At 34.2% G+C, this 9,962-nt stretch overlaps 1 protein-coding gene across 1 annotated transcript; it reads left to right on the top strand.

Moving 5' to 3' along the window:
* Positions 1 to 2,648: 2,648 nt before the first annotated feature.
* On the top strand, positions 2,649 to 6,297 carry LOC125863182 (eukaryotic translation initiation factor 2 subunit gamma-like). Its single transcript, XM_049543351.1, has 9 exons — positions 2,649 to 2,867; positions 3,235 to 3,351; positions 3,431 to 3,492; positions 3,600 to 3,712; positions 3,791 to 3,893; positions 4,720 to 4,947; positions 5,026 to 5,241; positions 5,393 to 5,653; positions 5,837 to 6,297. The coding sequence occupies exons 2-9, from the start codon at positions 3,243 to 3,245 to the stop codon at positions 6,146 to 6,148; spliced, it is 1,404 nt and encodes a 467-aa protein (XP_049399308.1). The 5' UTR covers positions 2,649 to 2,867; positions 3,235 to 3,242; the 3' UTR covers positions 6,149 to 6,297.
* Positions 6,298 to 9,962: the final 3,665 nt, after the last annotated feature.

Here is a 9,962-nt window from a genome sequence, read left to right as displayed (position 1 = left end):
AAGAAAATTCAAAAAAGTTATTTGATTAAATGAGCATTCAACAAGTATAAATTGTGGACCCCACAGTCATTTTTTATTACTCCCTCCGTCCCATTTTATGTGGCAACATTTGACCGGGCACGGAGTTTAAGAAATAAATGAAGACTTTGAAATGTTTACCAAATTGCCCTTTTAAAAAGTAGACTCAATTTCTCTCTCCTCATAAATGTATTGGAGTATTATTTTAAGATTAAGTGGGATCAACAAGGATAAAAAAGGAATTGTACCTTTAAAAACTTTCCATATAAGGAAATGTGACATTCTTTTTGGGACTGACCAAAAAGGAAATGTTGCCACATAAAATGGGACGGAGGGAGTATATTTTTATAATTATTCAGTGAATTGTATTATACCTGATAAGATATATATTAATTATAAATATTACCTTTTTGTTATTTTAGTTTAGGTTTAAAGTACATAAATAGCCCACTTATCCATGTGTCAAAAAGTAAATGAAGCCTCACACACCTTTTGTTAGTTGTGGCTTTACCATGATAAATTTTTTCGTTAATTAGGGTTATTAATTCATAAAAATGACAAATGTGGAAGATGGCAATTTAAGCGTACTAACAAGGTGTCTATATATACCAATAGGAACTAAACCTTCTCATGCTGACCTGTTCTTGGGCTCCAAGTTATAATTTCAACCCTCCTATTCTTCTTTTAAGAAAATTTTCAAAGTAAGTAGGCTCTGCTTGGGGACAAATATATTTGGAAAAAATTTGGAAACTAGTGTTGGATCATATAATTTGTCAATGAGAGTTTTTAAAAAATATAAAAATTACCCCAAAACTTTTATATTTTATAAAAGCACTCATCATTTATAGTTTTGGACTAAATTTCGTTTCAAATTTGTTGTACAAAATTTATACTGTTATATACAAATATTACACAATTTTAATCCGAGCTTGCTCTCTGAAGGCACTTTCAATTACATGTAGTAATACTTCATTTGTCCCAATTTATATGACTTACTTTCTATTCTAGTCAGTTTAAAAAAGAATGACTCATTTCTATATTAAGTGTTAATTTAACTTTAAAATGTCCATTTTACCTTGAATTAAATGATATATAGCCACACAAATTTCTATCATTCATTTTAGACCACAAGTTCTAAAAGTCTTCCTTTCTTTCTTATATTATGTGCCAAGTCAAACTATATCACATAAAATGGGACGGATGGAGTAGTAGTTTTCCATATTTAAATTAATGATATTTCCTTTTGTTTTATTCCTCTTTTTTCAAATTCATATTAATTATGTTCATTGTCATAGATTTTCACAGAAATTTTCAATATAAAATGATAATACAAATTATGATTATTTTTTAATAATTTTAGAACTTATGAGTGTAAATCATATTTCTAAAAAAAGTCAAATATTTCTTTCAAAATCTTTGGTTAAACACATGGTGAAACTTCTCCCAAAAATGACTTGCCAAAAATATTTGAAAATTTATGGCCAAACGCTAGTTAAGACTAGAAATATGATCAGGCAAATAACTATAGTTTATTTAATTATGATTCGTATGTACATGTTAGAAGGGGAGAGAGGCGAGCTAGAGAGAGGGCTAAGAGAGAATATATTTTGAACATGTAAATCTTATTTTTATCTGCCCTCTTTCTTGTGCGCCTCTCTCCCCTTCTAGCATGTAACTACGAATCATAATTAAATAAACTATAGTTATTTGCCTAATCATATTTCTAGTCTTAACTAGCGTTTGACCATAAATTTTCAAATATTTTTGGCAAGTCATTTTTGGGAGAAGTTTCACCATGTATTTAGCCAAAGATTTTGAGAGAAATATTTGACTTTTTTAGAAATACGATTTACACTCATAAGTTCTAAAATTATTAAAAAATAATCATAATTTTGTATTATCATTTTATAATGAAAATGTTCTGTGAAAAGTCATGACAATGAACATAATTAATATGATTTGAAAAAAGAGGAAGAAAACAAAAGGAAAATGTCATTAATTTATATATGGAAAACTACTACTCCCTCCGTCTCATTTTATGTGGGGTAGTTTGATTCGGCACATAGTATAAGAAAGAAAGGAAGACATTTAGTACTTCTGGTCTAAAATGAATGATAAAAATTTGTGTGGCTATAAATTATTTAATTTAAGGTAAAATGAACATCTTAAAGTTAAATTGTCACTTAATATAGAAATGTGTCATTATTTTTGGAACTGACTAGAAATAAAAGTAAGTCATATAAATTGGGATAGATGAAATATTACTACTTATAATTGAAAGTGACTTCGGAGAGCAAGCTCAGATTAAAATTGTTTAAAATATGTATATAATTGTATAAATTTTGTACAACAAATTCAAAATGAAATTTAGTCCAAAACTATAAATGATGAGTGTTTTTATAAAATATAAAAGTTTGGGGGTAATTTTTATATCATTTAAAAATTCTCATTGATAAATTATATGGTCCAACACTGTTTTCAAATTTTTTCCAAATATATTTGTCCCCAAACGGGGCCTACTTACTTTTGAAAATTTTCTTAAAAGAAGAATAGGAGGGTTGAAATTATAACTTGGAGCCCAAGAACATATCAACATGAGAAGGTTTAGTTCCTATTGGTATATATAGATTGCCATCTTCCACATTCGCCATTTTTATGAATGAATAACCCTAACTCACCATGACAGTTTTAGCCTAAGAAAGTTTTTTCTCTACTTTCAAACTTAGCACCATGGCCATCTTCTTCATTATCATCATAGCAGCACTAGTAGTATTAGTACCAAATTCAGAAACACCCATCAGAAAAACAGATCTTGAAAGACCTTTTGAAATAAGTTTCTCTATTCCAAGGTGAAATCTTGTCTTTCTTTTTTTAGTGTTTTGTTTCTATATAATGTCAAAAAATTCCAGTTTCATGTTTCATATATTGAGAGGGTTAATTACATGTCAAGAGTCAATCATTTGATATAGTGTATATACATTTATAATTTTGGTTTGAATTCAGTTCTTGAATCTCAACTTTTCTTGCCAAGCAGTGTTTTCTTTTTTGATGAAAAATTCTTCAATTTCAATCTGCTATAACAACATACCCATACCCAGTGGTTCTATCTGATACAAATTTAGTTTTATTATTCATTCCTTTTTCTGGAGTAGCTCACTATCTTTGGTTGAAGTGAAGGGGAATCATAAAGATACTAATCTGGGTTGTTGCATACAGGATTCTGAATGGCTCAGAAAGAGATAATGGAGCAGCAGGACATAAGGAAGCTTGATGTAACTAAGTTACATCCGCTTTCTCCCGAAGTTATATCCAGGCAGCCTACAATCAACATTGGTAATTTCTTTGAAGATTTTGTAACCCATTCTTTGTTAATCATCAATAGACTAAAATACTTTAAATTTCAATTTGTTAGGCCTCATTGGCCATGTAGCACATGGAAAAACAACCCTTGTCAGAGCAATCTCTGGTATCCAGGTAGCCATACCTTACTCTTATGTTTATAGACCTTTCAACACTTTTGGTTTGGTATAAACTTCTTCTATATGGAACTCTTTGGTTGTTTTATGTCATCTAATTTTCAGACGACTCGATTCAAATGTGAACTGGAGCGTAACATAACTGTGAAACTTGGGTATGCAAATGCAAAAATTTACAAATGTGAGGATGAAAGTTGTCCGCAACCTTTATGCTACATGTACGTGTGCTGATGGTTAATTATTTGTTCCTCTGTTTTCTTGAAGAATATATCATTATTCTTTACCTAATCTTGTAGGTCATATGGAGGTGGTAAAGAAGATAATCCTCCATGCGATGTTCCTGGATTCAGAAACTGCAAGATGAAACTGCTTAGACACATTTCTTTTGTAGATTGCCCGGTATGGTTACTTCGTTTGTTCAACCTTCAAATAAATCAACAATTTTGCACTTTGTGCTAAAGCACTAGAATTTGTTCTTTGCATTTGTAATTTTCTAGAACAGTCTTATAAAATTGTGGGGCTTGCTTGTGAATTAGCAACCAATATGAAAATAACTTTCATAAAATTGGTAATTAGCTTTTAGCTTTTGGCTTTTGGGAAGAGCAAAAAGAGTCTACAGAGATTTGCATTAAGCTACTTATTGAATTTGTTGTGGTCTAAGACAACAGGAGCTACCAAGAATTGGTGCTTTTAGATTGCATGTTTGTTGATGATTTGTTAATGTCTTTGTTGATTTGCGTTTTCCCATCTTGGACTTCAGTTAAATACCTTAACAAGATTTTATTTCCATAAAACAAATGAAATTCAACAGCTGTTTTTGTTTATCTTCCTCTTTTCTCTTTCGAAAAATTGAATTGCATTGTTGTCATTGGAAACATCTGTGTGGGTCAACTGTGCTCAATATTTTACTGAAAAAAATATTGTTGTCTTTAAATCTTTCTCAGGCTGTTAATGTTTTGAGTTCCCACCGTGACAACACATTTTAATGATCCTTGCCTTGAAGTTTTTTTTTTTTTGTAGACATGCTCAACTTGTTAATGCATTTTAGTCTCTCTAGGAATTAGCATGTGGGATGATTGGTTGAGTCAATTTTTTATGTGCCACTACTTGGATATCCTGACAAAGCATCTGTACATTTTACCGCCTCTCCCATTATTCTGTAAAGTGTGATTTACATTACTGCAACAATATTTAGCTTTGACTGCCTTATTATGGCTTTGGGTAGGGGCATGAGATACTGATGACTAGAATGCTGAGCGGAGCAACAGTTATGGATGCAGCTTTTCTTCTCATAGCTGCCAATGAAAGTTGTCCTCAACCCCAAACTATAGAGCATTTGTCTGCTGTTGACATATTGAAGCTTCAAAACCTAATAGTTCTTCAGAACAAAGTTGACACTATACAGGAGCATCAAGCTAGAAAACAGTATAAGGCAATCCGGGAATTTCTGAAGGTTAGTCTTTCCCAAGAGTTTGCAAACCTTGTATTTAAACAGTTTGCTAAAAATGAAATTGCATCTTATGGCAATCAGGGAACAGTAGCACAAGATGCGCCAGTTGTACCTGTTTCCTCACAGCTTAATTACAACATTGATGCTGTTTGTGAATATATTACAAAGATTCCTATCCCTAAGAGAGACTTTGTATCACCTCCTCATATGGTTGTGGTTCGATCTTTCGATGTGAATAAGCCTGGTTGTGGGATTAATGACATGAAAGGTGGTGTTGTAGGTGGAACTATCACTAAGGTATATTCCTATTGTGTGGTTTGATGCAAATTGTGATAATTTCCATTGATCAATTTTGGAAACTATAGGTAACAAAATATGACTAAATCTGACCTTAACCTCTTAATTATTTATTATGTCTAAACATTTATCACTGGTCTCTGGTGCTTAGGGTGTTCTAAAGGTAAATCAAATTGTTGAGCTTCGTCCAGGAATCATTGAAAAAAATGCAGATGGAAAAACCATCTGTAAACCAATATATTCCAGAATTATGTCATTATTTGCGGAGCAAAATAAGCTTCAGTTTGCTGTGCCAGGAGGCCTTATTGGGGTTGGCACGTCAATGGATCCTGCCCTATCACGTAGTGATATGCTAGTTGGTCAAGTCCTTGGCGACGTCGGTGCACTCCCTGAAGTGTACATCAAACTTAAAGTTAGTATGTATTCTTTAGCCTTTATATCTGTTGTTTGTAATTTCTTTTATTACTTATACTAAATCATGCCATTTATAACTACCCCTGATACACTTTACCATTTGATTTTTTTCCAGATCATTAGAATATGTGGTATTATTTTCCACTTGCAACTTATTTCACATCATGTGTGTTATCTGCAGATCAGGAAAATTAAATTGCTGCGCCGGCTTGTAGGGGTTGAGAAAAATGACTTTGGAAAGCAGGTGTCAAATCTGTTGAAGGGTGAGGTTCTAATGCTGAATATCTTGTCCATGACAATTGGGGCTCAAATCATTACAGTTAGAAAGAATAGTGCAACGTTGCAACTAACTGCACCCGTATGCACTGCCGTAGCCGAGAAGGTGGTGCTCAGCCGTCGAGTTGGTGGCCACTGGCGTCTCATTGGGTGGGGTGAGATTGAAGACGGAGTGGCACTAGATGTGCAAACTATACCTGCAGAGATGTTCTCTTAGCAAGGAGATTCTGGCATTGATAATAATATTGATTTACAGTGTGAACTAGTTCTTTTGTTTTCGTGCTCCCTTTTAGCTTATGAATTGCTTGCAACTGATGGATGTTTCTTTTTAGTTTTTGATCCTATGGAATAGTATTTTTCTTTTCAGCGTTTTGGTGTGGATTTTGTCCGCACTCTTGTCACCTATATTGCAATGCTTTAAAATCCTTTGGCCTTCAACTCTTTGTACTTTGCCAGCCCCAATTAGGGGTGGGCATAATATGGTATTTAAATTTTCAGTTTTGGTAACTTCGGTATTTTAAAAAGTACTATATCGTTATCATATAAAACTAATTTGGTATGATTCAATATTTTTTATATTTGATTTTGATATTTATGGGGTGGTAAATTGGTAATCATAGGTTGGTTGATTCAACTTACATATACTCCTATAGTAAAAATGACTTTTGATTTCTCAAGAAACGTTTTAATTATATTAAACTTAGCACATTACATATGTAGAAAACTCAAAATAGAGTATTGGGTTGTGTCACAATCAGAAAACTCGAGTCACGATGAACCAAAAATATTGGGTTAAGTCACAAACTGAGGTGAAGGCACCTGGAAGAACCCATTAGAACCATATTGTAAATTGTGAGGACTCAAACCCTAATAATATAAGTATACCCAGACTAAAACTGTGGCTAAGAGAGACACGCCATCTCATGACCCTCCAAGTCATTTATTTCATTTTTTGATATTTTTAGCTTTAGAGATTTCTTGTAGCGACCCCAATTAATTTATGACTTACTAGAACTGATAGTTCGGTCACCGAGTTTTTTTTGCAAGTTTTCGTATTTTAGAGTGTTTGAAACTTGTAACTTCAATCAAAATTTTAAGAAGACGGCCTCAAAATGCAATTCTAACCGCTCCATCAGCTCCAGAAGGGATATTTTAGGCTAGGGGCATGGTTGGTTTGGGCCCCGAGACTTTTAGCGGATCTTGGACTATCATTAAGGGATATCAATGGTTGTAGTACAAAATATAATTATGAGGCTAGTAGGGCTAGAACACACGACCTCAATGAATTTTCACAACAACTTAACAACTATACTAAACTTTTAACTTGTGTCAAGAGGTGTCAACACTTGTATATATATTAATTTAACCAAAATTTGACCTCTATGTACAATATAATTTTCTAACGAAGGGGTATTGCTTGACACTCCTTATCAAAGAGCGGGTATACCCCTACCGGGATGAGAATTTCGTCAGCGTGATTGGCTCCAGAATGTCGAGTTTGTTCTAGAATGATCTTTTGTGTAGTTTTTAAGGCTTCTAGTCTCATTTCAAACCCCTTTGTGGATTTTGGATAACAATGGAGGTTGGGTGTGGGACCCACTTTTTATTAAGACAATCTCGGAAGGAAGCTTTTATGGTTCTGTTGATTCCAGAATGTCAAATTTGGTAGGGTGGCATAGTTTGTTTGCGTACACATGGTTCAAATGAATTCTGAGTGTCCATTTGAAGTTTGAAGCATTTTGCTCCGAATTGCTATGCAACAGTGCTGGTGCGACCGCTTTAGCGGCCTCTCAATTGCTTTTGCAATAGCCGCTTTTGCGGCCTAGGAGTCGCTTTCGCGGTAGGAGCCTCTTGGGGCTGTGCAACTTTCGCGGCCTAGGCACCGCTTTCGTGTCCTAAGCATTACTTTTGTTGTAGGAGCCTCTTGGGGCTTGGCCGCTTTCATGGTATCCACTTTTATGGCTGTTGGGATTTATCCAGTTTTGATGATTGACAAAGAAAGATGAAACACATCAGTCAATATGGTCCAAAGGTGTACTGTCACGAGCAGTTAAATTCGAGAAAGCTTTTAGAATGAACAAAGACAAGAGTGCAGAAATAAATGAATGGATAATGTTAATTTCGTGAGAAAATCCAAGGAAATAAACATCTGATGAATTGAAGAGAAAGAATCAATGAGTTTGATTTGAAGAAGGAGTTTAAAGAGGCAAGGAGTTTTAATTGGAGAAGGAGTCTAACTTAAAGTAGAACTCTTCAAGTTACTGCTGAATTGAAGTGTTGGAGTTTGACTACAAAACAAAAGAATCAATGAATGTAATTTGAAGAAAGAGTCTAAAGAAGCAAGGAGTTTGAATTGAATAATGAGTCTTACTTGAAGTAGAACTCTAAGTCAAGAGAGTTCAAGTCAATGAGGAGTTTGAAGTAAACAATAACTCTATGAAGAATTGTGCTTAAATAGAGGCGAAGTTGTCCAGAATATTTGTGCACTAACAGAGCAAAAAAAGCAATTGAGAAATTGACTTCGCAAGTGCTACCAACAAACTGAAGGAACACATAGAAGGAACACATCGAAGAAACTAATCCTTCTATAGAGTTTTATGGGTTAGGAGTTTTTCTTTGTGATTAAGTCTTGATGTAATCTTTGTTCAATGAGTTATAAACTGAATTAGAAGTGTTGTCTTCAAGTTGTGATAACTCGAAGAGTTGGGAACACATACCTTGAGAGGTTTGTGTTGATGGTTAGGAATTAGAGTTAGTTTCTAGGATTACAACAGTTGTAATCTAAATCCATAACTTGAAGTTAAGTTAGGTTGCAAAGTTTGTAATATTTCTTTTGTGGAGGCTCAGTGACTTAGTGAAGTTGGAGTTAAATCCTGTAGGGGTACATGTCGTGGTTTTTACGCCTTTTGAGCCGGGTATTTTCCACGGAAAATTTTTATGTTTTACTTACCGTCCTTATTGCTTTATTGGAAAACGTTAGGCAACCTGTTTCACACTTAGTTGAAAAGTTAAAATCAGTAAATTACTAGGTCCTGCAGATTAACAATGGCCTAGGCGTGGCTTTCGCGGAAGGATACTCTTGGGGCTTGGCCTCTTTCGTGACCTAGACACCACTTTCACTACCTAGGCGTTGCTTTTGTAGTCGTCACTGAAGGTTTATATTCTTTTTTCAATCCATTTGCTAGCATTCATCCAAATTTCAAACATTGATATTTCGATCTAGGAAGCTTCATTTTTTGTGATTCAAGTTGTGTTTTATCTGGAATAGGCGTGGCTCTGTGCGGGATTGATCAGGGAAGCATGAAAGTAGGCATATTGGGTAATTTTAGCCCGGAAAGGGCTGCCTTGTCTCTTTAATTTGAAGAACTTTTGCATGTCTTCGTTTGGGCTATTTTGGGCATTGAATTGTGCCCCATTTTGGGACCAAGACTTGTATGTCGATTGATACGTTTTGACAGAGTTAATTTTGAAATTCCCAGCGGGTCACACCTTCTGTTTTTGACTCTATTTATGATCCATTTTCGGTTATTATGAATTACGTGTCTAAACATCCGTAATGGTGTTGTAATTGTTTATTTGGTAATGTGGCAATATTTTGATGCGTTTCATAAATATATAGCTCGTGTGTGGTGGATTTAGGGTGTGTTTAGTATGAAGGAAAATGTTTTCGATGGAAAATGCTTTCCTAGAAAATGTTTTATTGGAAAACAACTGGATTTCCTACTTATTTTCTCATGTTTGGTTGGTGAGTGGAAAATATTTTTTAATGTTTGGTTGGTGAATGAAAAATATTTTTCAGAAAATATATTTTGTTTTTGGCTTAAGACTAAAAAGATTTTCTTTAAGGAAATAATTTCTGATATGAAAATCAACCCCAATATCTAGGACCACAGCCCGACACCCAAATTAGGACCAGACCCCATTGACCATTCCCAAATTCGATCTTGAGATCTGACCAGGATATATTTTTCAAAAACATTTTTTTTCAGGAATTTTTTTTGATGGGTCGCTTGGAGGGAGGGGGTGGGGGC

This window comes from Solanum stenotomum, chromosome 4 (assembly GCF_019186545.1).
Source record: "Solanum stenotomum isolate F172 chromosome 4, ASM1918654v1, whole genome shotgun sequence".
NCBI classification, from domain to species: Eukaryota; Viridiplantae; Streptophyta; class Magnoliopsida; order Solanales; family Solanaceae; genus Solanum; species Solanum stenotomum.
The sequence above is the reverse complement of the archived record's forward strand: the minus strand, read 5'-3'. Positions and strand labels throughout refer to the sequence as shown.

Bases quoted from the DNA above. Each gene is read 5' to 3' on its own strand.
- LOC125863182 (XM_049543351.1), top strand. From the start codon at position 3,243: ATGGCTCAGAAAGAGATAATGGAGCAGCAGGACATAAGGAAGCTTGAT. The intron at 3,713-3,790 runs GTACGTGTGCTG...CTAATCTTGTAG, and splicing joins CCGCAACCTTTATGCTACAT to GTCATATGGAGGTGGTAAAG. The intron at 5,654-5,836 runs GTTAGTATGTAT...TGTTATCTGCAG, and splicing joins AAGTGTACATCAAACTTAAA to ATCAGGAAAATTAAATTGCT.